Source organism: Plasmopara halstedii (assembly GCF_900000015.1).
Source record: "Plasmopara halstedii genome assembly, contig: Scaffold_1898, whole genome shotgun sequence".
Classification (NCBI taxonomy): Eukaryota; Oomycota; class Peronosporomycetes; order Peronosporales; family Peronosporaceae; genus Plasmopara; species Plasmopara halstedii.
The window spans coordinates 1-27,389 of NW_020188806.1; the positions used below are offsets into that span (position 1 = coordinate 1).

The 27,389-nt window shown below is 45.3% G+C and overlaps 7 protein-coding genes across 7 annotated transcripts; 3 read left to right on the forward strand and 4 right to left on the reverse strand.

Moving 5' to 3' along the window:
• Positions 1–320: 320 nt before the first annotated feature.
• On the forward strand, positions 321–1,309 carry PHALS_02317 (uncharacterized protein; the record flags this gene model as incomplete). Its single annotated transcript, XM_024716795.1, has 2 exons — positions 321–1,175; positions 1,241–1,309. 2 exons carry the CDS (start codon positions 321–323, stop codon positions 1,307–1,309), a joined length of 924 nt encoding a protein of 307 aa, XP_024582357.1.
• A 51-nt stretch (positions 1,310–1,360) lies between these two features.
• Positions 1,361–2,928, reverse strand: PHALS_02318 (rna pseudouridylate synthase-like protein; the record flags this gene model as incomplete). The annotated part of the gene is made up of 6 exons (XM_024716796.1): positions 1,361–1,483; positions 1,554–2,269; positions 2,330–2,433; positions 2,489–2,525; positions 2,598–2,655; positions 2,719–2,928. 6 exons carry the CDS (start codon positions 2,926–2,928, stop codon positions 1,361–1,363), a joined length of 1,248 nt encoding a protein of 415 aa, XP_024582358.1.
• Positions 2,929–4,414: 1,486 nt separating this feature from the next.
• Positions 4,415–5,821, forward strand: PHALS_02319 (hypothetical protein L915_09137; the record flags this gene model as incomplete). The annotated part of the gene is made up of 1 exon (XM_024716797.1): positions 4,415–5,821. One exon carries the CDS (start codon positions 4,415–4,417, stop codon positions 5,819–5,821), a length of 1,407 nt encoding a protein of 468 aa, XP_024582359.1.
• Positions 5,822–8,344: 2,523 nt separating this feature from the next.
• Positions 8,345–10,986, reverse strand: PHALS_02320 (-diketo-5-methylthio-1-phosphopentane phosphatase; the record flags this gene model as incomplete). The annotated part of the gene is made up of 4 exons (XM_024716798.1): positions 8,345–9,902; positions 9,974–10,461; positions 10,521–10,819; positions 10,902–10,986. 4 exons carry the CDS (start codon positions 10,984–10,986, stop codon positions 8,345–8,347), a joined length of 2,430 nt encoding a protein of 809 aa, XP_024582360.1.
• A 522-nt stretch (positions 10,987–11,508) lies between these two features.
• On the forward strand, positions 11,509–12,021 carry PHALS_02321 (caltractin; the record flags this gene model as incomplete). The annotated part of the gene is made up of 1 exon (XM_024716799.1): positions 11,509–12,021. One exon carries the CDS (start codon positions 11,509–11,511, stop codon positions 12,019–12,021), a length of 513 nt encoding a protein of 170 aa, XP_024582361.1.
• A 129-nt stretch (positions 12,022–12,150) lies between these two features.
• Positions 12,151–14,394, reverse strand: PHALS_02322 (Predicted protein involved in nuclear export of pre-ribosomes; the record flags this gene model as incomplete). Its single annotated transcript, XM_024716800.1, has 2 exons — positions 12,151–12,281; positions 12,357–14,394. 2 exons carry the CDS (start codon positions 14,392–14,394, stop codon positions 12,151–12,153), a joined length of 2,169 nt encoding a protein of 722 aa, XP_024582362.1.
• Positions 14,395–23,083: 8,689 nt separating this feature from the next.
• Positions 23,084–24,325, reverse strand: PHALS_02323 (camk protein kinase; the record flags this gene model as incomplete). Its single annotated transcript, XM_024716801.1, has 1 exon — positions 23,084–24,325. One exon carries the CDS (start codon positions 24,323–24,325, stop codon positions 23,084–23,086), a length of 1,242 nt encoding a protein of 413 aa, XP_024582363.1.
• Positions 24,326–27,389: the final 3,064 nt, after the last annotated feature.

Below are 27,389 nucleotides of genomic sequence, written 5' to 3' on the forward strand. Positions count from 1 at the left end.
GTTGTCATCCATTTTGGCCCATCTGATCCAGATTATGATGGCGAAAATACAATAGAGCACAAAGAACGCGACAACAAAGTGTGCTAGCCGACCAAACCACCTTTTGCTTCGTAGAGACATTTCAACTTTGAGGAGTACGACTCATCGTTCCCACTTCCATCCATCATTACGGTATTCTTGTGTGAAATAAATTGATTTCAAAAATGCTTTTTCAGTGCGTTTTCTTTCCAGAATTGCCTTCGCACATTTGGTTCATATTTAGCTAATTCCTTGAAAAAAGTGTATTCATGTCGACTAGTCAGCAACATCATGGCTCTATAATGAACGCATTCATTGGTTCACTCGATAATGAACAATGTGAGCAAATTCGACTTGAGAGTGAAGAATTGTATTTTGCACAGCGGCTGAAACAGGCGCATGCAAAAGTAGTAGAAGCTTTGAGAGTGGCAATCCAAATCTACGGCAAAGCGTCGCTGCATCTTGTCCCCTTCTACCTTCTACTCATTGATATTTTACTTCGAGAGAAGCAATTAAAGCCGTCAGAAAAGATGCTTTCGCTGGTAAATTGGTTATTAATCAAGAATGGAGATACCTTGGTATCAACAGCTAAGTTCTCGGAAGAGACGACAAGACATTTTCAAATTCGCATGAATAAACTTTATAGTCTATTACATCTTGAGTATGAAGCTTTCTTGGAGGGACTGCAGTGTGCAGCTAATGGCACTTACCATTGCTCGCTATTATTTGGACCTGACCACGTTTATACATCAGAGCTGTACTTCTGTCTCGGAATCACCTTCCACCGCATGCAGCGTGGCACTTTGCTTAAAGAGTCTCGTCAAGATGGTCAGAAAAATAATGAATTACAACAGCAAATTCAGCAAAATGATAGATCGCTTGCCATGCTGGATAAAGTCGTGGACATCTGGCAGTGCTTTCTAACGAACCCACCGCAGAACTTAGCAGCTTGGAAGTTGGAACATCGACGTCTGCTTCAAGAAGCCAATTTGATGCTCCATCAAATCGTAAGCATGCGCGAAACTTTGCTCGGAGCAAAACATATTACTACTGGTCAGGTGCAGTATACATTGGGATTATTGTTGCTCCTTCTTCAAGATAAAGATCAAGCTAAAGTTTTTGTGAAACAAGCAGCGGACATTTACGTCACTGAGCTTGTAAGTGTCTACGTTATTGCAAAAAATAAATCGAATGATAAATTGTTGTTGATGTGCGAGCTTAGGGATCCGAGCATCCATCGACTGTAGAAGTCATTGGTGCCTTGCGCGAGCTAGATGAAATTGGATCATAGTTGTGGGCTTGTTGATGCATCTTTCGTACTATACGGCTATAAATTCTTTGTTCAAATGTGTTGTGCTCTAGCCTCGTTGTGCTTGTGATACGTGATGGTGCTCACTTTGCGTTCACTTGGCACTATGAGTGCAAACGGATCTGGACTTTCAAAATATAAATCTCCATACTTTTTCTGGATTTTTAACAATACAATAAAACATCAGAACTCTTCCATTTGAATCATCAAAAAGTTGCACCCAAACCTGATCTGCTGGACATCCGCAAAGCCAGATCCGCCAAGCGTGCAGCATCATGCGCGGTGCTTCATCTTCTTGTGAGCCGTAAGTGACATCACCTGCGATAGGGAATCCGTGATCTGCTAGATGAAGTCGCAATTGGTGACGTCGGCCATTCAGTGGTCGTAATAAAACCTTCGTCACAGGTTCGCCATTGTACATTGAGTGTCCCAGGACGAAGCAAATTGTTGTGGATTGTTTTGCCATGATGTCATTCTTGCTTCCCACCAGCATGCGAAACACACCCGTACTTTCGTGTGGCTCGAGGATTGGGGAATCAAATATATAAGCGACAGGCTCATGGCACCTCCCCCTATCATCACCATTAAGACTATCATACTTCCGCTCGTGAGCAAGTCGAATCTTTTCTTGACTCAAAAATTCACTAAATTCTCTAAGAAAGCGCTCTTTGTCAACTTTTGCTCTTTGCAAATACGTGTCTTTTTCCTCTTTAGTTAAGTCATGCCATGTCATCTTTGTAAAGGCTAATTCTGTCGGTGTTAATGCACGAGTTTGAGTTTTGATGAATGAATTTTCACGTATGTGATGATCACGCAAAAGCTGAGCCTGTTCCATTGCAAACAAATTTGGTCCGTGTCGTGCTCCACGCGGATATCCAGGCATTTTCTGGTGCTTTCTTGAGCCCCGTTGCTGATTCCTAAACCGCTCCAATTCTTCCATGTCTTTTATAAACATTTCTAGCTTAGAATACGTGCAAGACTTTGCAGGTGCGTTCGTATTACCAGTACATTTTGCTGGATCAAAGGGTAAATGACCACGAATCACAGCCAAATACTCTTTTTGCACCTGCTTTTCTCGAAAAAGACGACACCCAGTCGCTGTCGCTCTTCACAAGCCACTCAGTTCTTCTTTTATTTCAAATATCAAAACTCTTTACTCACTCTTTATTCACTCCAACGACCAAGACACCTGACGTTGCTACAGATAAATGCATTACCACATAGTATTATCATTCAAACTTTATCAATACCTCCTAAAATTAGCCCATACCAAAATCCAATTGGTGAATCCAGCGAAATTTATCCACGTGCGGAAAATCTCGGGTCAACTAGCAAAATATCGTCAAATACATCATCACAAGACAATTAATTCATGTTACCGAGCAGCTCACCGCTTTCTCTAGTGTCACGTCAAATGCGCCGTCTAATCGCTCGTCTGGGCCCTTATTCAACACCACAAAGTTCTTATTTTTGCTCAAAATATGAAGTTGCAGATCTTGAAGTTCACTTGGACCACCTCGCTGATCTCCATTACCTTCGAGTGAATCGAGCGTTTGGTCATGTGGCAAGTCACTTTGATGCCTTCGAACTTTGCTAATCATTCGTCTTCTATTTATTTGGTGAGCTTTGGTCGAGCTTCTGGTCAAAATTAGAAACGCTCTAATTCCTAGCAGCATGCATGGAATATGTGTGGCAAACGGCGATTTGAGTGTCGACCTTTGAGATGTGATATGCAACACATAAATTGGCCTGTATGAGATTTTGTTTGCACAGTAAAATACAATGCTTTATTGAGCACTTCCCCTGATTTTGTAGTCAACCCATAATCGCGATAATTGCCGTTTCTTACATGATTCTTACACAACTCAACGAAGCTGTACAGAAGCTTGATCAATTCTGGTCGGAGTCGACAATTACCAGCTGACAACTCTTTTAATGCAAGATTTGCCTACTGATCTAATTTCAAGACAATAAACAAGCTAATTATTATAGACTGAAATTTGTCATCTGAACCTCGTATTTTATTGGGTGACAATAAGCATCTGATACCAAAATTGATTAGAGATGTTGACATAGACGTTATAGCAATGCAATTTATATTTTGCGTCGACCAAGCTGAAGTTTTAAAAATTAAATAATAAACTCAGATGCTGATGGCAGTGACTAGAGCAAAATGACAACACGCTAGCCACATGCAAAATAAAGATGTAAATATATGGCATTAGCTTTGATAAACACACCGAAGAACTTAGCAGATTGGAAATCAAAACATTGTCGTCTGCCATAACTAAATTCCACCAAATTGTCAATATGCGCAAAACTTTGCGTGGAGCAAAACCCGTTGCTTCTGTTAGAGTGCGGTTATTGGGATTATTGTTGCATCTATTTAAGGTCAATTTTAAGAAAATTTCTGTGTAAAGCAACTGTAGACTTCTATCCCAAAAAGTATTTTGATCAAGCTTTTCGAAGCATCCAAATATCTATTGACTGTGGATGCCATCGGCGTCTAATCTTTTAACATTCATCTTTGATACTTTCTACACGATGCATGTTTAAATTCCAGCCGATACAGCATCGAGGTTCTCATTACATCGCTCACTTCGGCTACAACGTTTTTGCTTAAACCTCTCTGTCTTTGCAACAAAAAACCTGATTCGACGAAATTTAAAGGTGCTTTTGCATGCGCCTGTTTCAGCCGCTGTGCAAAATACAATTCTTCACTCTCAAGTCGAATTTGCTCACATTGTTCATTATCGAGTGAACCAATGAATGCGTTCATTATAGAGCCATGATGTTGCTGACTAGTCGACATGAATACACTTTTTTCAAGGAATTAGCTAAATATGAACCAAATGTGCGAAGGCAATTCTGGAAAGAAAACGCACTGAAAAAGCATTTTTGAAATCAATTTATTTCACACAAGAATACCGTAATGATGGATGGAAGTGGGAACGATGAGTCGTACTCCTCAAAGTTGAAATGTCTCTACGAAGCAAAAGGTGGTTTGGTCGGCTAGCACACTTTGTTGTCGCGTTCTTTGTGCTCTATTGTATTTTCGCCATCATAATCTGGATCAGATGGGCCAAAATGGATGACAACATCGTTCTATTTCAGAATTTGGATCGACGCCTAGGCATTGAAGTTGAAAGCCTTAAATTTTCTGTCCAAAGGCAGGCATGGACAAAGCACGACTTCAAGTGTCTTGGGTGGGTGGAGACTAACGACAGCGGAGATGAGCTAGGAACGAGAAGAGAATGCTGGCAACGAATTCAAGCAGGTGATGCTGGGTATTGCCTCGTGATGAATGCTACTTCAGGTCACGTATACCAAATTATGCAGACGACGAGTCTTTCCCTCAAAGACGACACTCGATTTACCTGTGAGTTGGCAAATGCTTTCTCTTCGTTTCGATTCCATGCGAAGACCTATCGTCACGATCCACCGATGGCTCTTGACTTTTTCAGTCCGGACGGAATCGTTATGGCGGTGTACGAAGGCGTACTCCCCAGTGCATTTGCAAGTATTCATCGTCTACGTGATGTTGGGTGTATCCTTCCAATCGAAATATGGTTTCGTCACGAAGAACTACATCTGGAGAACCCAGTGTTATTGCTATTGATCAAAACGTATGGACCCATATACGTAAGACAAATCTTCGACGAGCGCATCTATGGCTTCAACGTAAAAGTACACGCTCTGTATTATTCTCACTTCACTCGCGTTTTGCTGCTGGACGCCGATAATTTTGCTTTGCGAGATCCCACCCCATTATTTGCCTCCGAAGCGATGAAGAAATATGGAGCCATCTTTTGGCCTGACTTTTGGCACCCTGGAAATTCAATTTTTAATCTGCATGCTCAGAGCTTAGTATGGGAGCTTTTGGACATCGAGTACGTGGATATGTTGGAACAGGAAAGTGGTCAATTGTTGGTGGATCGAGCTAGAAGCAGACCAATGCTTGATCAGCTCATGTTCTACGCGACACATAAGCCCAATTTATTCACGAAATTAAAACTTGTGTGGGGAGATAAAGACCTCTTTCGCTTGTCGTGGCTTCAGTTGCGAAAACCATTTCACTATAATGACCGCCGCATGCCTGGAACTCTGGGTGTCGTGAATATCGATCGTCAACGCTATTGCGGAGTCACAATGGTGCAGTATGATCTAAGTGGTGAAAACATGCTTTTTTGGCATCGAAATACGATCAAAATCAGTGGTCGGCAGGTGTGGCACATGCTACAAGAACTTCCGCTTCATGCAAAAGATAGAAATCTGCTTCCAAGAATTCAGTCTTTCAACGGTGGAAAAGTATTTAGTGAGACATCAGGCTTCGGATTAATGCGCTATGAGATGAATGCGCTGGTACATACGAAACGAGTGAATGAATTGAGCATTAATTATGCCTCGCTGGAGAAAACGCTAATTACTTACGCACAACAGGCTTATACGCTTCTTCACGATCAAATTTCCGATGTGTTCTTACATAACACGTAGAATTCGATGGCTCGGTGAGCAATGACTTCTCGAATGTTTTCTGGATAACTCAAGTTGAGAAACGGCTCCATGGGTGGAGAAAGGTGCTTTCTTTGTCGCATGCTGTATTTGATGATGCATTCTGCTGCCTTCTCTTCAAACAGAGTCGATTGCTCGCCGTATTCTTCTGCTTGGGTTGCCACATGATTGTAGACGTACGATTGCATGTAGCTCATCTCCTTTAGTAGCCTTAAGTGGTGTAACATCTTAGCACCTGCGTTCAGCATTTCAGTGATTTTCAGAGCTGCGAAAAGTGGTTTCTCTCGTTCCGTCTTTTCTGTTCTTAGTCAGTCTACAGTTTTTGCAAACACATATGTATTAGCAAGAAGCTGAGATCCATCAAGCCTTAGGGCTAGACAGGCAGATCACATTACGAAACGATAAACATTGTAAGAGTCGATTCTTTTCAACAGCTTGCTTCTAGCAAAGGTATCGAATGTTGCCTAGCTGGATAGATATAAAACCTTTTTATATAGTACAGTAAGCAAACATGAGGTGTTAATGCTTGGGAACGACTCGAACTTGTAATTATCAGTACTTGATGATTGAGGTATTTAAACGCCATACTCATTGCACGTTTCGAATACTAAAGAAATTAATTCGTAAGGATTTAACATTGTCCACAGACCCTGCCTTCAATAAGTTGGAAAGGCTGCAAGATACGTGAGAAATCGTGTATTAGTGGAATTAAACAAGTATTTATTGCCTTGGATTGATCGCGTTTGAGCGACTGCTGCAAGTTTTGATAGTTTCTACAAACGCTTCGACGAGAAAGTAAAATCTTCCAGCAAACCTTCGTATCATATTTGACTCAGAAATCCCGGCAACGCAATATGACTGAATGTTTCGGCAATTTCAGCGATGTTACAGCGATACGTTTCAGACAACTTTATCAGCGTAAAAAATATGTAAATTTTTGGTTAAGGCTGCATGATTTGCAATCTCTTTATCTAAGAAGAAAAGGTAAAGTTCTCTCGATTAGCTCCACTCCTATGTCTCTCATCTTCCTTAATTGATAGCCTCAGAACATCTATCCCAGGCATTTGCAGTGCCATCAACGTCCGTCTGACATCGTTGACTTAACCCGCAGCTGAGGTAACTGTCTTTTGATTGCGTATTTTAGCATCCAGGGCGATCGTAATCAATGGTAATTTTAACATCAAAACCTCACCTGTTTAAGCTAGTTTCTTGCACTCGCTTGATATCCATTCTTAAGTGTAAAGCCTATTTTTATTACCTTCGTAGAAAGTAATCGTATGGCCATCGCTGTATAAGAGGAAGCATCGTCAGTCATTGCCCTATACCACAGGCTAGTAGTCCAAATCTGATATTTTTATTGTCTGGTTCATACAGATTGTGTTACTTAATTCCTCGAATGACTCTGCAACCTGCAAATACAACGTTGACCGTTTTCATACGTGCAATCGGGGGATCGCGCGCGCATACATAACATCAAATCCGTTATATATGTACTCGTTTCACTTTGTATTAGATGAAAGACATCTAGTTATTCGATCACGATGACAGTTTAGCGTTAGTATCTCGAGGTACTACATAGTAAGGGAAACAGCTTCCTCCGTATGTGACCTCAATCTTGCAGCATGCTGAGCTATTCTATATAGCTAAGGAATATGTGATACCATCATTAGGATCGTCTGGGAGTAAAAGCGGCATTGAGTGTACAGAGTGAATAAAAATTCTTATCTACATAATCAATCACCGGCTTTCGGGCTGGGGCAAGACTATATGTAAAAAGAATCCGCATATTTTGAAACACTTTTCTAGCTTTCCAATATTCTATCGATATCTCTATATCTAAACATTACAACATAAAGCATTATGAAAAAAAATTTTATGAAGCCGTACTAGACAGCCATTGCCAGCGTCTTAGTTCAAAATAAATATTAGCATGTTTACGAGCGTCAATCCGAATAAGTATGTTCGTAATGACTGACGACTGCATTTGACCAACAATTACCTTAGACCTGAATCTGACGCAAACTGTATATCTCGACAGATACCTCGACTGATGCAAGCAAAAGCGATGCAGCAACAGGACCGCTGTCAGATCAGCCAACTTGAAGCCTACTAATTGCAAACCGCATATAACACGATACACAACACGACGCTAGAAACTCGACTCGTCTAGATTTAGTCACGACCAACACTCTTTTACATAAAGCTAGACTGTAAGTTTGAGGACTGTGTGTTTATTGGCGTATCACTGCTGGCTTCAAAGACAACTTGAGATAGATTAATTTTTGTACTTACATTAGGGGCAATCACTACATCACGTTGTCGCAAAGGTATCGGGCTGAGCTTTAAACCTTATCCGTATTCCTAGTAATTAGTTTGTAGCTCATAATTTAGATTTATGTAGCCAAGCACACTCAAAGCATCTTCAACAATTATCTTGATACAATACATGTAGCAGATCAAACACCAATTCTTGCCTACTATATGGTTTCCTAGACTCGAGCCTGCTCATAAAGAAAGTCGATCCATGTCGCCCGAGACACGCCACAACTCTTCTAGAGTTTGAAATCCGTCCATCTTTAGATCGGACAACCGACCAACGTCCCCGATTTCGTTCAGAAAAACATCTAAACTTCCGCGACCAGCCAAATTCTCGCTACTTCCTGAGCTACGCAATCGTCGAGCTGCGGATGCTCGAGCTGCATCAATACTGAGTCTTGGTCTCACTTTTTTCATCCTCCGTCCATTTTCTCCGTCGTCCTCGTCGTCTGCCGTATCGTCATTAGATTTTGTAGATCCGGAATTACTGCTGCGTATTGGAGGTCTTTGGCCTGCTTGAAAACGCTGAGCAAAAGCTGCAGCAGGGTTGAAAGGCTTAACTGGACCAGCTTGAGCTAATTTACTAGAAGCACTGGACTGGTCCTTTGGCGTTTGGTGTTGCTGCATATGCAAAAATGCAGCGACTGGATTTCCATTAGAAGACGGTTTGGTGATTTGGCTACGAGCAAACATTGCAGCTGGATTATGCGTGACCGGATGATGAGAGGTCGCTTGCATTTGACCGCTTCGTGGCTCTTCCTTTGGTTGCACTCCGCCGATCGAGCTCAATTGTTTCACGTGGAGTTGTTGACGTGGCTCCTTCTCGCGGTCAGATTGATCATTTTCGTGACGATGCATTGAGCTTGAATGATCGTGATGCGGAAAGTGACGAGGAATGTGATGGGGAACAGGAACTGGTCGATCCGCATATTGGTGCGGTTGATGCTGTCGTTGGGCAAAGGTTGCAGCAGGATTGGAAACAGAGTTACTACTTGAACTCATTGTGTGGCTTGACGAGTTTTCGCGATCCATGGATTTCGATGACGAATTCATACCATATTCATATGACATCATTTGAGAGTGCGATGAATGAGACATTGGATGGTGTGAAGGTATTTGGGTATCATTGTACATTCCTCCTCCGACACGATAATTGTTCATTGATGCGTTTCCATACATTTGTCCATTGTTCATTCCTCCATTAGGAGCTGATGATCCCGAAGCGTACATGCTACCACTTACAGCAGATGGGTATGCTACAGATGGACTTTGATATTCTTGTCGATACCCGTCTTGAGTATGAGAAGGTAATGGGATGGCATTTGGCGGCATATTGGTCATGTTCGACCGATGGTCAACTGGATAGTCATGCGAGTGTCCTGGAGGTATTGAATGTTGACGTTCATAGACATGGTTTCCAACATGTGACTGCATTGCAGGCTTCCGGTAATGTACCATGGTCGGATCATATCCACCGCCACTCATATCACTATGATACATACTACCATTTCCATGTATTCCTCCTATTATAGAAGCGTGATGTGGCGTGGTAGCTGGCACCATATGCCCATTGGGAAGTCGAACCAGTGGTCCTGTATGTTGCTGTGAATGCACTGAAAAAGCTGCAACTTCTTCACTCTTAACCATGCCATTGTCAAAGCTAGAACCTTGTTGCATCATCTGACCTGAAATCATTCCTCCTTTGGAAGTCATCTTGCCTTTTTCGCTCTGTCCTCGGCGACCTTGCCTATATTTCCCATTTCACTAGAAAATCAGTATATAAAGACTTTTACCAATTTCAGAATGATGATAGCGCACCCTTTTCGTACGCGACAAAGTGACTTCCAGCGGATTTTAACGGCATCCTCTGTACGACCTGGCAGCATAGCGGCAATGGCCGACCAACGATTACCCAATCTGGACTGTGCATCGAGAATCATGCGGTCTTCATCGGGTGTATACTCGCCACGAATGATACTTGGATCCAAGTGGTTGTACCACCGCTCTCGACACTGCTTTGATGTGCGGCCAGGGATGCGTGTAGCCACTTGGCCCCAATTTTTACGACCCTCAGCTACGAGTTCCTTAAGCAAATCATCTTCTTCTGGTCGCCAATGACCCTTGACAAGTCCAGGAGCCAAAACCTTCGTCCATCTTTGTAAGCACTGCGTGTGGTTACGACCAGGCACTTCTTCAGCAATAGACTTCCAATTACGCTCACCATGGCGACCAACAGCATCGCGGAGCTTGTCGTCTTCTTCAGGTGTCCAGCGCTTGGGTACAGCTTTGTCTTTAATTTTCATAATCTATAGCAAATACTCAGTAAATTATATAGCATACTTATGACCTGGCCACTAGTACGCACATCATGCTGTTTCTGACGCGGCACGCCCTTGATCTCTGTAAACACACGCTTGCTTCCAGTCTGCGACTGAGTCATCGCGCTATTGCCCGCTGAAGTAGCTACTGTCATCTTGTTCGATTGGCCAATCTTAGTGGTGCCCATACTACTACTACTATTACTTTGGCCCTCAGTGAAAAGAAGCTTGCCAAAGTCTGAAATGGATGCACGACCGTCGCCCTCGACGGGAAAGCCCTCGACAAGCTCACCCATGAGCTTAGAAATGGACTCTCGACTGACGCTGATGCTCATGGCTGTTGGACCTGGATGGGGCCAAGAGAGCGAGAATTTATTAGCAAATGCGCACCAGAGAACGGGGGAGGATGTTATACTGTATGCTCTTACTTTGACACAAACAGTGCCCGACAATTGCTACAAATACCGGTATGTGGGTCTGACGCGTGGTGTTGTTCGCTCCTTTCCACACCATATGATGACCTGACTTTGTACAATCTTACTCTGGCTTTCATACTTGTTATACCACGTACCGTATTCCTATTGCCTTAACATTAGTGGGTAAAACTGAGATGACTCGTGGTTTCAACATTTGCATTCAAAAGTTTGTACCTTTTCCAAAACTAGAATGCCATTTTTTTATCTTTCAAATTATGTATGCGGTTCCAGCATTTTTGAGGACGGATAAGCGTGGGATATTGTGACTCAAGATAAAGAGACTTGTCGGAGATTGATTTGCTTCTACCTCTCGCCAGTCTGAATGTACAAATGAATCTCTTACATGGCGCTTCTGACAAGGGATTTTTAATGAACTTGTGACAAAATAGTTAATGTAAAAATCTTTACTTGAATCAAATTTCAAATTTCATACTAAAATTGTTTACCGAATGTTGCACCCGTATTGTAACGGCGGCGATCTTTCACTTACGCACCAAGAGCCACGGGCGTCCCTCATTCTCCGTCTTAATTAGAAATAAACTTGCTTCTTGTATCCATCATGTCCTCTGCATATGCCTCACGCAGCGCAAAGGCGAAGAACGCTGCGAAGAACAAAAAGTTTGAACTGACTGAAGAGCAAAAGCAGGAGATTCGTGAGGCTTTTGACCTGTTTGATACGGACGGCAGCGGTACCATCGATGCCAAGGAGCTCAAGGTGGCCATGCGTGCATTAGGATTTGAACCTAAAAAGGAAGAGATTAAAAAGATGATTTCGGACATTGATAAAGATGGCAGCGGCACTATCGACTTTACAGAGTTTCTAGAGATGATGACGTCTAAGATGAGTGAAAAGGATTCGCGCGAGGAGATTCTCAAGGCTTTTCGACTATTTGACGACGATGAGACGGGGAAAATTTCCTTTCGCAATTTGAAACGCGTTGCTAAGGAACTTGGTGAGAACATGACAGACGAGGAGCTACAAGAAATGATTGATGAAGCCGATAGAGATGGCGATGGTGAAATTAATGAAGACGAATTTCTGCGCATAATGAAAAAGACCAGTTTGTATTAAGGTTGGTCTTGCGGATTGTTACCATCCCATTCGCAACAAGCAAAGTACATATTAGCTATTGATAAAAACATATCGTCTCAATCTTATCATCTAATTGTCTTTATATTGATTGCCTCTGGTTATGTACTGCTATTCCTCGTCCGAAGAAAAGTGAAAGTCACCTACTTCGTCGGCAGCATCCACTGCTGCCACCGACTTCTTAAACTCATTTAGTGACATCGTTTTCACCTTGGCCACTGTCTCGTCACTCACAGACGTGCCTGAGTTTGTAAGGTGCTTTTTCTTCTTCTTCTTCTTTTTCGTGCCATCCTCGTTCGATTCTGAGCGATGATTACTTGTTGCTGCTTCGACTGAAGCGTCTAGCTTCTTTTGCAAGTCAGAAGCATCGTTTTCAAATATTTTCTTAACCGCTGCTTCGCGCTCGCCACGCAAGAAATCGTCCAGCTGAGCCGTGTCTTTCGGGCACAGATCCAGTCCACTGCGCTTTGAACGAATCCAAGCGATACGTTTCTGTATATTGTCGCTTAGGCCACACGCCTGTGCCTTCCATTTAGGTACAGCACATGAGTGCAGAAACTTGTTCAGCGTGAGCTGCAGCGGAACAGCAAACTCTGGGAAAGCAACATTAAATTTGTATACATCACACTCACGCTGAAGCAACTCGAATAGCCGCACAATGATCTGATCATGAACCCGTTTGGCGTCTAGCGCCGTCTTTGATAGCTTCACACTCAGCTCTAGGTCTATTTCACTAGTACTAGTACCCTTTGTACCCTTTTTCCAAGTGCTCGACTTGTACGACGAGCGAAATGGCTCCAGTTGCAATACTTCAAGTAAAGCTGGACTCGTGGGAATAAACGAGTTCGTAGCAAGTGCGAGCTGCTGCAAAAGCTTGATACAGTGAAAACGCAACGGGGTGAAACGCAGTGTGCTCGATAGTCGTACAACAGCAAGAAGGAGTTGACTCAATGGGTACACGAGTGCACGAAGCTGATTCTCCGCCGGGTATGCACACACTACGGCAGTCCACACACGCAGCTGGTTAAAGAACTGCCAGTTAAGAACAGCTTTGAAGGAATCAGGACCTGGAGATGTGATTGTTTTGCGGACAGCAATTGCTAGTTGGCGAATATAAATGAAGGCATGTTGGTACGAGCTGCTGAGATCCAAGCCAAAGAGCTCAACGACACAATTTCCCATGAGAATGTGATGAGGAAGTGTCACTTCGTTTGTAAACTTGGTGTTGCGCATGTACGTCACATAAATTCCTTTGAGACACAGTTCCAAGAATGGAAATGGCACGGCGAGAGCCATGTCACGAATGCGAACGAATGTTAGCATGCACACGTCAGCGTTTAATGATTTTGACCAAAGCTTTAGTAGCACCTTCAACAAACGACGCGAAGTCTTCGGACATGGTACGAGGAACGGGATATAGTGAGCTAGTTCACGTAGGATAAACAGCTGAATATCGTGACCAGTGGTTTGCTCAAGCAAATAGCATGTACAGCTAAAGAACCGGCGGATTACCAACGAGTATTTCTTCCACTTCTTGTCATCAATCTTGGATTTCGAGTCTACTTCACCAGTTGAAGGGACAAGCGCTAATAAAGTGGCGAACGTCTCGTGTGTCTTGCGAAAAACATTAACCATCAAGCGATTGTACACGACACTACTTTGCACGTCGAACGTGATCTCATCATCTTTGTTTGAGTCTGCAGCATCGCTGGAGCGACATGCATCGCTAAAAATCTTCATTAGTCGACGTAAGCCTGAAATCGACTTGTTCTCAAAGCACTCGTTCTCAGCCTTTTGCAGGATGGCCATAGTCACAACTGTTCGACCAGTGCTCTGCTCTTGCTCGACGTCAGGCACCTGCTCTACCTCTTCTTCCTTTTCAATTTCGTCCTCGTCGTCGTCATAACTATTTTCTGCAGAAGTCGTCAAGTAGCGAGGATCCAGAGCGCTTTCGTCTTCTTCTTCGCTGCTAATTTCATCATCTACATTGTCGTCGTCTTTGTACTGCGTAGTGTTCTTAGCCTTATTCTTAGTTGACGCTTTCTCGTCGAAATTGACATCATCATGCGCCTCTTCGTCGTCAATCTCTTCATTGTCTGAATCCAAAAAATCGGCATTTAGAAAATCATCGATATCCATTTCGTCCATCATATCTGACTCGTCCTTCTTAGAGCCGCTACTATCATCCGTAACGTTGCGTGGTTTCTTCTTAATAGGTGCATCGCTATTGCGTTCAAAGCGATTGCGCTTTTTGTTTTTCATCGACTGAAACTTTTTCTTGGCATTGCGCTGCTTGATCTTCTGCTGCAATAAACCCTTGGCGACGAACTTTGCCTTCTTCTTCTGCGCGCCCATGGCTCTTGATATCTGTATTGCTTTTCGCAATTGGTTGGCAACGAGTAGCTGTGTAAGGCACACAAATACCCGATATTGGAATTACAAATTGATTGTGATATTTGAAGAACTATTTGACTGTTAGCTCGAAAAAAGTGAATTTTGATATGGCTCAAAAGGTAAGCTTTTTATTTACAGATAAAAAGTATGTGCACAGGACCTATAAATCAGAAGTAGATAACGCGCCCATGATGCTACGGGGGTAGGAACTAGGTTGACGTGTACGAAAGCATTACACTTATACGCAGTTCTGCGAAGCAGCCATAACACCGTTGTGCATTGCTCATAAAGAGGCGACAGCACTCCTTTAGGAAGAGGTCTATGACACGTGAATGTTCAGCTAATGTTATTATCGGATTTAGTAGTAAAATCGATATATTGAGTATTCTTTAACTAGACTCAGTTCCTAAATATGCGTCCTCTTGCAATTTGAAGCGCAGTTACTTGGAAGGCTTCAGCTTAGCTCCTGGGAAGAGCGAACGAACTCATCATTTGCGTGATAACTGAGACAGACAATTTGCAGCAGGGCTGCCGTAACTCTTTCGCTTAGAGGAAGGTCGGTGACCTTCGTCCTATACTTAGAATCAGTACGAATGTAGCGGATCGCAATTCACTTGCTCCAAGAGTAATTACAACCGTGACCCTAGGCTAATTAACTCTTCCGTTTGAAATGTAAGCTGTATTTCTCGGTTATATTTGCGGCAAAGCTGCAACGGGGTTACACGTACCCTTGGATGAAAAGGTGTGTCACACAAGATGGTGTGACCGTACATAGGTGTGGATTACTCAAGTCGGTGTAATCACACAATGGTGTGGCTAGACCGTAACATGAAGGCACTACGTGACGGGACTGCCAGTAGTTATGCATATTAATAATATTTTACTATTTAATTAGAAGAGCCGAATGTTTCAAATATAGGCGGCTCCGCCGCAAATAAAGCGATAGATACAGATTTAGCTCTAAACGGAAGAGTACATTTGCCTTGAGTTAAGGTCTGGATTACTCTTGGAGGTAGCGGATTACGATCCGCTACACTAATACTGGCTCAAATATAGACCGTAAGGTCGGTGACCTTAGTAAGCTTTCTCTTAGCAAAGAGCCACAGCAGCCCCGCTTTAGGATCAGTCGTAATAACTCAGGCGTAGATTGACAACTAGTGTTACCAAGTGCAGCGGCTGCTGTAGCTCTTTGCTTAGACCGTAATCAGCCGTAACGACTCTGGCTTAGATTGGCTACGAGTGTTACAAAGTGGAGCGGGGCTGCTGTGGCTCTTTGCCAAGAGGAAGCTTAATAAGGTCACCGACCTTACAGTAAATCCTAGAGCTAGTATTAATGTAGCGGATTGCAATTCGCTACCCAAAACCTTAACATAAGACAAAGATGCTCTCCCGTTCAAAGTTGTGGATTCTTGTTACGATGTAGTTTAACCATTGTGTGATCAAACCAACTTGTATATAATCCACCTATGTACGGTCACATCCCTCTCATACTAGGGTGCGTGCAACCCGTTACACTCTCTCCCATCTAAATTGTGAATATCCACAGTTCACATTTAACTGTCGCCTAATACGAGGCTCGCGCGTCTGAGACAACGTTACGTCCATAAGAATATCCTTGAACATTCTCAGCTCAATGAGCCCTGTGTCTATGACACAAAAACAACCAGCCTAGCTGGTGCCGAGGGCGCTCGCAGGCAAACCCTTCTTCAACTTTTGCACGGGCTGCATCTCCGGTCAGAACGTCCGCGGCTTCAAAATAAGCATATTCCAAGCCCTCGGCAACCGAGCGTCACACACCGCGCCCGCCTCGGGCGACGGGTTTCTTCGTCAAGATTCGAAGGAAGTCTACTCCGATTCGGATGCTCCTGTCCCAGCATGGGAATACGAGAAGGGCGAGGTGCTCCAACGGCGCGATGTGAGCCCAGCTCAAACCTTGCGAACACCGTGTCCGTTCTTCGACCTCTCGACCTCTGGAAAAAGTTGGTAATGCTACTAATCGCCTCGACGAGGCACAGGATCGGCAGTTTGAGGCTGTCCAGAGGGCGGCTCTCATGCGCTCGTATTCACGTTCGGTGTAGACCCTCGTGTGGAATACGGCTTCCGCTAGCGAATCCCGCTACTGAATCGAAATCCGCAATAACTCGATCGTTAGGCGTCTACGTAGTCGAGCCTCCGGACACTACACAAGCTGAGCTTGACCAGCGGAAAGCTCTCCAAGCTTGCTTCGTGGTAACCCAAAGAAACCCAATGGATAGGTACCGCGCTCTACTTTTGAGCTCAAAGAGGAGGTGCTCTTGTACCCGCAATGCGGGCTATTCCTGTGGCGCTCGCCCTGGCAAATCAAGCTCCCACGGGTCCTCAGAGTTTAAGTATCCTCGCCACTTCACAAGATATTGGGTTCGACAATGTCAACAAAAGCGTGCCACGTAGTAGTTACCCGCCAACATTCTCATCAAAAAAGTCGGCGACAGGCAACGTCGACTTGGTTAATCGCCGTTTGGTGACTCAAGATGCTCTTCGAGCTCTCGAGGACAAAGTCCGTTGTCATCAGGACTGTGCCGAGCAAAATTCCGATGTCGTCTACCGCTGTGCGAAAGACCACAAGAGCCTGGAGCTCTTTGTGCACTGACTGCCTCACGTTGAGGATTATAGCGCTCTGTCGGAGCGGCTCCTAGCCATCGAGCCGACGTATACTTCAGTTCGTGCGACCTTAGAGCGCCTTTCGTCGTTGGAAACGGAAATCGTTGCACACCGTGCTCATACCCAGTTGCTGGTTCAGCTTCTGGGTGGCCAGGCGCTTCTGGGCGCCGGATCCTGGGACGGCTTGAGCATGCCCACATAAATCACCGGGTGGGTGCGCATTTGTTTTGGAAAGTTCAGCATATACGCAAGGCCTCGCTTGGTCACGACCTTAAAAGAATAGTCTAACCTTAATCGGAACTTCGTCTTAAAGATAGCTGCATGTGTAGAAAAGTCCTAAGCACTGAATAAAACCTAGTCACCGACCTGAAATTGTTTGACTTTTCTTCTGCTTCGTCCGTATGCATATTATTTCTGCACCTCTAGGTTTTCACCCATCGCATCGTGAATGTGTCGTAGGACACTCAGTCTGGTAAACAGGAAGTCATCGACCTCTTTATGGACAGTGAGGAGGCTGATAGGGCTAGCCGCTCGACTAATCCTCTCCACCACCTCCCCACCAAGCACCGAGCCATGGAATGGCGGCGTCAGCGGACGCGAGGATGAAAGGGCCTGTTCACGTAGAACGGCGTGTAGCCCGTTCGACGCATACATTGCACTGTTCAAAGCAAACTTACAAGTGGCAGCATGGCGCTCCATCTCTTCGGCTTCACAGCGCAGACGCTGTGAAGAACGTCTTCAACGACGCAATTCACGCGCTCAGTTTGACTATCAGCCTGCGGATGGTCCGCTGTTGACATAGTCAACTTGGTGCCCAGTACTCTGAAAATTGTCAGCCAAAACATCCCAGAGAAGCGTGAGTCTCTGTCAGAGATAATTGACTCCGGAAGTCCATGATGTCAAGAGATGCGACCCACAAATAGCGTCGCTGTACCCACATCGTCGATGGTGTCTGACACCAGCAGCACAAGATGCGCTCACACGATCGATGAAGACCACGACAACCGTGTTTCCTTCAGCAGGCCAAACACAAAGTTATGAACTGCCAACACCCGGTACTGGCAATCTGGCCATCGGCGTAGCCGCATTCCCACCGAATGCGGCTGCGCCACACTCTTTGACACGTCTCTTACGAGCGCACATAGGTGATCGTCTATTTGTACAGCTTGTGCCACCATTATAACAACTCGCAGAGCTGTCAGAATTTTCAAGACCAAGATGACTATTGGGTGGGGTGTCGTGGGCTACATAGAGGATACGGCATTTCAAATCCTCATCTTGTGGAACCGCAATTCGTGGCGTATTGGTAGAGTGGTGCTATAACTCAATGAAAATCAGTGCAACCGTGCGCGCAGTCGCGACGACAACTCTTTGTCCGAGTTTCCAGACTCCTTGCTCCCGAGAGCCCGTAGCAGTGCTATGCATATATCATCACCCGCTTATGCGGCGCGGATCAAATTCGTCACTGACGACGTCACTGTCGTGACATGAACAAGCTCATAACCTGGTCTGCGTTACAACACATCAGCCAGATCATTCTGTTCTCCTGGCTAATACTTCACCTCGAAGTTATGTTATATTCGGCGAAGAAGAAAGGCTACCTGGTCATCCTGCAAGATGTGAGGCGACTGAGTCGCAGTGCGTAAGGACGCATGATCTGTGTAGATCACAAACGGCTTTGAGCCGAGCAGGTACACCCTGGACTTTATAAGTGCATGCTTCTTCGAAGGTAATTCCTTGTCGGGGTCTGGATAGTTCATCTCTGCAGCCTTGAGCTAGCGAGATTCAAACGCGATCACCCGATCTCGCTCTTCGGCGTCTACATAAGGAAGCGCACAGTCGATGGCAATATCCGAAGCGTCACAGAGGACACTTAAAGAACGATTGGGGTCTGACAATGCCAGTATCGGTGCATGAAGAATGCTGCTTTTGACCCCTCCCGATGCTCTTAACACCATTCCGCATTCTTCTTAAGAAGATTCAACAATGGCCGTGCAATTTTCGCATAATTCTCGCTGTACCTGTGCAGATGGGTGGCGAAGCCTAGCCACTTGCGCAAGTGTTTTGGTTCTTTAAAACCAGTCAGTCCACAATGGCCATGACCTTAGCGGGATTCGCTCGAAGGTCACGCTTCTCGATGAAACATACTTTAAGTGGGATCTCTTCGACGCCGATGATGCACTTATCTGCATTAGCTTGCAGCTTATTCGTGCGCATGCACTCGAGCACCGCTCTTAAAATAGACGGCATGGCTCTCTTCATCCGTACTCCCGTGATCACACGACTGTGGACGATGATGTCGTCGACGTTTGTGCATTCGCCCGGTGGGGCCTGGACAACTGCGTCAGTAGACAATTTAATATTGCTCGTGCATTTGACAGCCCTTGGGGCACCATTAGCCACTCCTCGAGCATGCCGCTCGGATATATCACCGCTGTCGGCGGAAAATCACTCCCATTCATGAGCGATTGGTACTACCCATCGACCAAGTCGAGTGCACTGAAATTTGCACACCCAACCATGTTGTTCTGGAGAACATCCTTCCTAGGATTTGGCGTCTGTTCCGGAATGGTGGCAGCGTTGGGCTTATTGTTATCGTGGATGTCCAATGGGGAGACTTGCTCTCACACACCATTCCTGCCTCGTGCTTCGCACGAAAAAAGGCGTCAAAGACGTCACACGGCTCCTTGGGCAGGAGTTATTGGCGTGTTACGCAGTATTTGGTTGCCTGAACCAGGTCGATTTTCATTACGCACACCTCAGTCCAAAGATTGAACCGACGGCGGGTGTTTGGAGACGACGTCTTATAATATCTTTACCAAAGGATAGTACGGATCCGAGGGACCCTCCAGGACAGACGATCCACTTCGTGCGCTTAGCACCCTCTTGTTTTCCTTCAGGACAGCTTCATCCAGAAGCGAAGATGATTTGATCTCTTTTTCCGGTCGTAAAATGACCACCTCGGCTTAGTATGAACAGAAGAGTTGCCTGCTTTCGAGCCACCGCCGAACTTTCTCGTCCAGCCCAAGACGAGCATCCACTGCGGGAATAGCCTCGAGGGTGGCGTTCCCGTCTTCCTCCTCCGTCATACCGCTGACGAGGTGTATAACTGTGCGCTATGTTCTATGGTAGAAACATTTTGGGTCAGGGTCGACGGTCGGCGTCTTGCAATCAGCATACGGCGTCGCCGTTGCATCTCCACAGACTTGGCGAGATCAGTGGGATCACGCGCCCAGTGTCGTTCAGTGAGCACCACTTTCTGCTCCACCGAAGTGATGTTATCAACAACGAAGAGCTGCTAGCTCCGCAGTCGTTCAGTGAAAAAAGGTGCCACTCCACGCGCCTTTGAAGGGCATTTCCCAAGATGCCTCGGACCTCGTCCGACCATGTCACTCGTGGCATGCTGCGACTGCTGTAAGACTTGATCAGTGCTCAGTGATTTACGTGCCACTCCACGTTTACAAGCCATGCTCGGGACTCCTGTCTAACCCCCCTTCGGTGTTTATCAACTGAGATACTTCGATCTTCAGCACTTTGGTCCAGCGCCCGCGCCAATAGCGTTTTTGTCGCCTAGTTGAGGTAGCTTCAAGACTCACCAATGCCATACCAAAGCTCATGGTGTCCCAGCGATGCTACACGAAGGATGATGTCATACCTTTAGTCTAAGTCTAAGACTAAGCAGCGTTCCACTCTATCAAAGTCAAGAAGCTTGACACCGAGATCTACTGGGACCTTCGGCACCGTGCCACATGTCCCCGGCGCTAAGCGACCAGTGAATATGTCTCTAAACCGCGCCTTTAGCGCCTCAGCATACGGCTGACTCTTTTTCATCGTGGAGCGTCGACTTCTACCTCCTTTACACTAAGCAGAACTCAGTTCTTCTCCAGTAGTGCGCTCATCGCCTACTGGGTGTTGTTGCTTTCCCGCGTCAAACCGGAGGAAGGAAAGAAAAGCGGGACGTTGGTTTGATGAACCTTGATGCGCCTTGCGTAGGGGACAATTAGTCCGAAAGTGACGGGTGTCTTCACATACAAAATACCGTCGGGTGTTTCAATGCTGCTCGGTAGCTCGGGGCTCTGCCTCATCGTCCCCAGCATAGCTGAAATCCATTGGCTCAGACTCGCTCAGCGAGCTGCTAGAGTGTGTATCCAACCAAGTCGAGCCGACTTAATGTTGAATTACGGATTTAATACCACTTTCACTGCCTCTATGCAAAGAAGACAGGTGCACACGGAAGACTTCCATTCCAGCCACGCCAGTGCGAAGGCCCCCCATAAAGACGGTCACTGTGACCGCCTCAAGAAGAGGGTCGGCTGCCATAGAGTACGCAAGTCTTGGACAAAGTCCACCAATTCCTTTTTGCCCAGTCGGCGTAAAGATAAGCGATCGCACGCGATAGACCTGGCTAGGTGGCAACAGCACTCGCAAAAGCTGCAGCTTCAGCTTTGTCCAGGAGGGAAACGCCGCTTTGACTTAAGTGTGCCAATTATCGCGCTCAACCCCCGAGCTTGAAAATAGCTAGCGCCACGCGATGTTGCTCGGTCTGGGACATGGCAGACGCCATGACCATCTCAGCCTCTCTCACCCAGAGCAGGAGATAATCTCCATCATTGCCTTCGAAGGCCTTGCCACTCACCATGAGCGGCTTGGAGTCAGTCTTCGACGGTGATATGGACGCTGTAGACGCCGACATCTTCTGCTGTAGGTGCTCCAGCAGAGCATTTTTATTGTTTAAAAACGCCTCTAGGCGCGCGCTGACCGCTTCAGGTCCTTGCAAAGCAAAATGTTGCACACCCTTACGACCAAGCAGAGATATTAGCGTCTTAAGTCCGTCTTGCATGCCCTGGGGCAATCAAGAGAATACTACATCCTCGCAGAGGGTCAGTCGTAACGACTTGGATAGAGATTGCCTACAAGTGCTACTAAGTGCAGCGGGGCTATCGTAGCTTTTTTGCTTAGAGGAAGCTGGGTTAACGTCGGTGACCTTTGTTCAAGATCACAACTAGTGTAGCGGATCGCAACCCGCTTACTCCAAAAGTAATTTCAACCTTTATCCAAGGCTAGATAATTCTTCCGTTTGAACGTAAACTGTATATCTCGGTTTATTCGCGGCAAAGCCGCTTATATCTAAATTTCAGGTTTTCATCTATTTAGTAAAGTCAGATTAAATGTATAACTACTGGCAGTCCAGCCACATACTGACTTCTTGTAAAAGTGTAGCCGCATCACACTATCTTGTGAGACCCACACCTTCTATACAAGGGCACGTAAGACCCCGTGACAGAGGCCGTGGTGACAACAGCCAATATCTTTAGCCGAAATCTCGAATAAAAATATGTAGAGAAGATGGCAAAAACTAAAGTGAATACATTACATAAGGTCCTTTGTTTGCTTCTTTGTGCTACTTTTATGCCTATAGACTGTAAATTTACCGAATCAGAAATGAACAGCGTCTGTTATCAATATGTATAGTCATGACAGTAACTGTGACCATGACAGTAATCGTTGTAAGTCATCCACTCAACACTACCACTCACCGCCAATCTTGAGTGTGGTCTGTCAACGACTTGGCCTTGAAACCCATTGCCTCGCGCAAAAATCTGGACATCTTGGTTCCGAATGTCTGCAAGTCGATTCTTAGATTGATTTCTAGTGATTTATCCTGAAGTGCCTGAATTCCACGTTATGTACGAGCTGCACAGAGACAAATTGATCTGTAATGATCAAATTGATCTGTAATGATCAAAATTGGCTTAGAGCCAAGTATGTGCACCCTGAGCTTGTTGAGGACATACTGCATTTCAAGTACATTTCAAAATATTCCTTTTCAGCGGCTATCTGCTGACGAAGCTCAGAACGCGATCACGAGTTCAAGCCCATCGGCATCTATAATGGGCATTAAATTACACAAGACCTGGTAGCGACCTTACCCAGTATAAAAGAAATCCCCACTCAGACTTACAATAGTAATTGAATTCTCAATAAATTAAAAACTGTAATTTTGGTCAATCTAACCCTGAATCCATGCATGATTTAGTGCTTCGTCAGCAGTCATTCGCTTATATGGATCAAGTACAAGCACACGTCGAAGAAAGTCGATAGCAACGGGGCTTACTCCATGCCAGTATTTTCTGGGAAACGTGAGTTTGTAAAGAGACTGGATCCTTTGATCTCGACGTAGCTTGGTAATAGCTGGAAAAGGTAGTCGACCACAGAGCAACAAGTATGTCAGCACTCCAAATGACCACATGTCAACTGAAGTGCCGTATGCTTGTCTTAGCAGAATCTCAGGAGCCAAATAGCCTCCCGTACCCAAAAACGATATAGATCTTGCACCGTCTTTTAAAATCTTGGCAAAACCAAAGTCAATGACTTTTACATTCAGCATATAAGCCACACCGTGGTGCTTTTCATTTTGTGTAAGCAACATGTTTTCCGGCTTGAGATCACGGTGCATGATACCACGATCGTGCATGTGGTGAATAGCAGATAGGATACTGCGGGCCACATGAACAGCTTCTTTTTCGGAAAAGCGCCCTTTTTCTATAATGGCGTCAAACAGCTCACCGCCTTCCATAAGTTCCATGATAAGAATCAAGTAGTTGTCATCTTCGAAAAACTCTTCGAGTTTAGTAATGTGCGGATGGTCAACACGCCGCAGCACGTCCACCTCACGACGTAGTTGAGCAGCAACTTCCATTCTTTTTCGAGAAGATGGAGCCAGAGTCCTCTTTTCGATAATTTTGCAGGCGAAACGGCGTCCGTCACTTTTGCGCACAGATTTGAAACATATACAGGTCGTTCCTTTACCAGCAACGCATTCAAGCACGTAATTATCCGGTAAAAGCGCACGAAATTTTGCTGTCGAGGTGCGGCTCATCGGATAGTAGCCGCGCATGGAGTCAATTTCTTGCGGAGGCGACATAGCCACAAAAGAGCTTTCGGACATAGTGGTAGCATCAGATGAGATAGAGCTGGCGAGACTTTTTCTCAGCTTAGAAATGTCCTGGTCGAGCTGCTGCAGACGCACGGCAGTCTGTGGTAAATTTACTGCGCGACGGGTCAAGTGCTTCTTCACAGGCACCTCAACATCAGTAGCAAAAAGGCGATTTCCAAGACGTTTGTGCGCATCAGGTGGCGTGAGAGAGGGAGGCATGGTGTTAGCCAACGAGCGCGTATAGTGGTGATAGTGGCGGTGGGGGTCCTCTACGGGCCCACCAGCAAAGCAGCTCTTTATCATAGCGGCCCCCATTGGTGATTGGTTTTAGGCACAGATGGCCGTCGTAAATTTCGGCCAAGTGCAAACCTTCTTGTGTGATGTTAAAGTGGTCCTTACTAAGCTTTTCGGCTGATAATTTCTTTGTCGACGGCGTTGTTCGGTCGAGACGTGCGTGTTGTTAGGAAAGATTCAGCGGGTGTGCATTGGCGGAAAATTCAGCAGCGACTTTTCGGATTGGCTAACTCTTGCACCAAGCAGATGATACAACAAGGATTTGATTGCTGTTACCTAGACATTACAATCAATCTATGGAGGCTGGACGTCCACGAATTATGGGGTAGAAAAGTCGCCGTCAATACGAAGCAAGTAAGTCTCAGCAATATAACTGCGTAGGTTTTAGCATCTATGACGCACAACATATGTATCGAACGCACGAAAGAAGAACATTTCTCGAACAAAGATTGTTTAACAAACTGAGCATCTATTGTGGATAGCAGATTCCTTGTAATTTAGCTCCAAGGCCTGGCATGTTCTAATATTTTGAAGGTGGTTGATATGTTACCATTACCCTAAGTTCAGGTGCTTGCTTACCTTTACCTATCAGCTCGCAAATGATTGTATTCTTAGTAAATATATTGTTAGTTTGTCGACTGAAGTTGCCTCATCTGTTTAATTTTGTGACACATTCCCCTACACAAAATTGCTCAAGTATCCATCATCATTTTCTATTATAATTCGACATTTTGATTGACTACAATATATAATCTCGTGTCTTCATATCCCCTTGCCACCCAAGTCAAGATCGAAATATCATCTAAGTCAAAATTTTTAATTTCTTTATGAGTCTGTCCTGGGCTTTTTTCGACTTTTGCATCGCTCCATACAGCATCAAGCCAATCTAGACAATAAAAATAAATCTTTTTTTTAAGTCTGTAAGGCACTAAATGCAGCAGGGCTGCCGTAGCTCTTTGCTTAGAGAAAGTTAAGCTAAAGTCACCGACCATATGTTCTTTCCAAGAACCAGTACGAGTGTAGCGGATCGCAATTCTCTATTTCTAAGTACTGGAGCCCCTAACCAAGGCAAACAAACACTTCTGCTCAAAACTGAGACTGTATAGTTTTAGTTGCGGCAGATCCGCCAATATCTAAGACCCTTGGTTATCCTAATTAATATAGTAATATGCATTGCTATTGGCAATCCTGCCACTGATGGCTTCTTATTCCGGTGTAGCCACACCACTGTTTAGTTACAATAACTTGTGTAAAACACACCTATGAATGATCGCACAATCTTATGCGACCCGCCCATTCAATCAAGGGTAGGTGTAACCCCGTTACATATCCCGGACAGAAAACTAAATAAGCAAGCTGTTTGTCACGATGAATCCAGGAGATTGGCGGCCAAAAGGCCGGAAGCGGAAATCCCTGGCCTTGGAGGGATCACCAGCCTCAAATGCATGGGTGATGCACATTCGAAGTGTCCCAATCAAAAGCTAGTTGAAAACATATATATTCCACCATGAGGCCGCTGACCTTGAGCGTCCATTCTTGTGAGAGCTAGGACGAAGAAATGGATGTGAAAGCATGTGATGGTCATCAATAGGCTTTTTCCAAACATAGCCACAGTGCGTCGTTCTTTTGATCTCCAATCTAGTATGCCGCGCCCAAGAAATTATACTTATGTTGGAACGGGGACACACAAGATGGTGTGGCTACACTTAAACAACAAGTCGTTTCGTAGCTGAAACAGCCAGTAGTTATACATTTGATTAAATTTTACTATAAAGATAGGAAAACCTGAAATTTTGATTTAGGCGACTTTGTCGCTCATAAACCGAGAAGTATAGTTTACATTTTAAACGGAAGAGCTAATTTACCTTGGATTGAGGTTGTACTTCCTTTTGGAGTACGTGGATTGCGATTCGCTACACTCGTACTGGTTCTAAGTATAGAACGAAGGTCACCGACCTTAATCAAGCTTCCTCTAAGCAAAAAAGCTACGACAGCTCCTCTGCTTTCAATAGCACTTGTAGTCAATCAACACCTGAGTCGTTACGACTGACCCTCTTTGAGAATAAAGCACTTCTCCTATTCTCCCCAAGGAATGCAGGTCGCACTTAATAAGCTGATGTCTCTGCTTGGCCTTGAGGATGTGCGAGATTTAGCTTCACAAGGACCTGACGCAACCAGCGCACGCCTAGAAGTGTTTACAAGCTAAGAAAAACCTCTGCTAGAGCACCTGCAGCAGAAGAACTGCATCCATGAAGCCACCGTCGGAGAACCAAGCCGTTCTTCTTTTCTCTCATGATGAGCGTTATGACCTTCGAAGGCAAAGATGGAGAGAATATCCTGCTCTGGGTGAGAGAGGCCGAGATTACCATGACGTCCACCCTGCTCCAAAACGAGCAACAGCGCATGGTGCTAGCTATCTCCAAGCTCGGAAGCCGAGCGCAGGAATGGGCACTAATGTGCAATACTTTAGTTGAAGATGCTTCCCCCTACTGGAAGGAGCCGAAGCGTCACCTTTTGCCAGTGTTCTCGTCACCTAGCCAGGTATATCGCGTGCAATCGCGTTTCCTCGCCGCACGATAGAACAAGTAGGATTTGATGGAATCTGTACAAGAGTTGCGTACTCTCGTTGCCGGTGTGGCAGCTGATCCTCTTCCCGATGCGGTCACAGTGACCGTCTTTATGGAGGGCCTACGCACTGGTGTGGCCAGAATGGAAGTCTTCCGTGTGCATCCGTATTCTTTTTAAAAAGCGGTGAATATGGCATTATATGCCATATTCATTCTCAAGTCGGCACGACTTGGTTGGAATACTTACCCACAGAGCTCGTCGAGCGGGACTGAGCCAGTGAATCTCAGCAATGCTGAGAAATAGTGTGGAGAGCTCCGAGCTGCCGAGCAGCGTCTAAACAGCCGACGGTGTTCTGACTGTGGAGACAGTCGTCACCTTCAGGTTGTATTTCCCCTGCGCAAGGCGCGTTAACGTTCATCGAGCCGACGTACCGCTTTCACCAGTTTTGTGGCTTGTCGCAGATGAACGAGGCCACCCAGTAGGCGCGGGGTGCTCTACTGGGTGAGAAGTGAGTTTT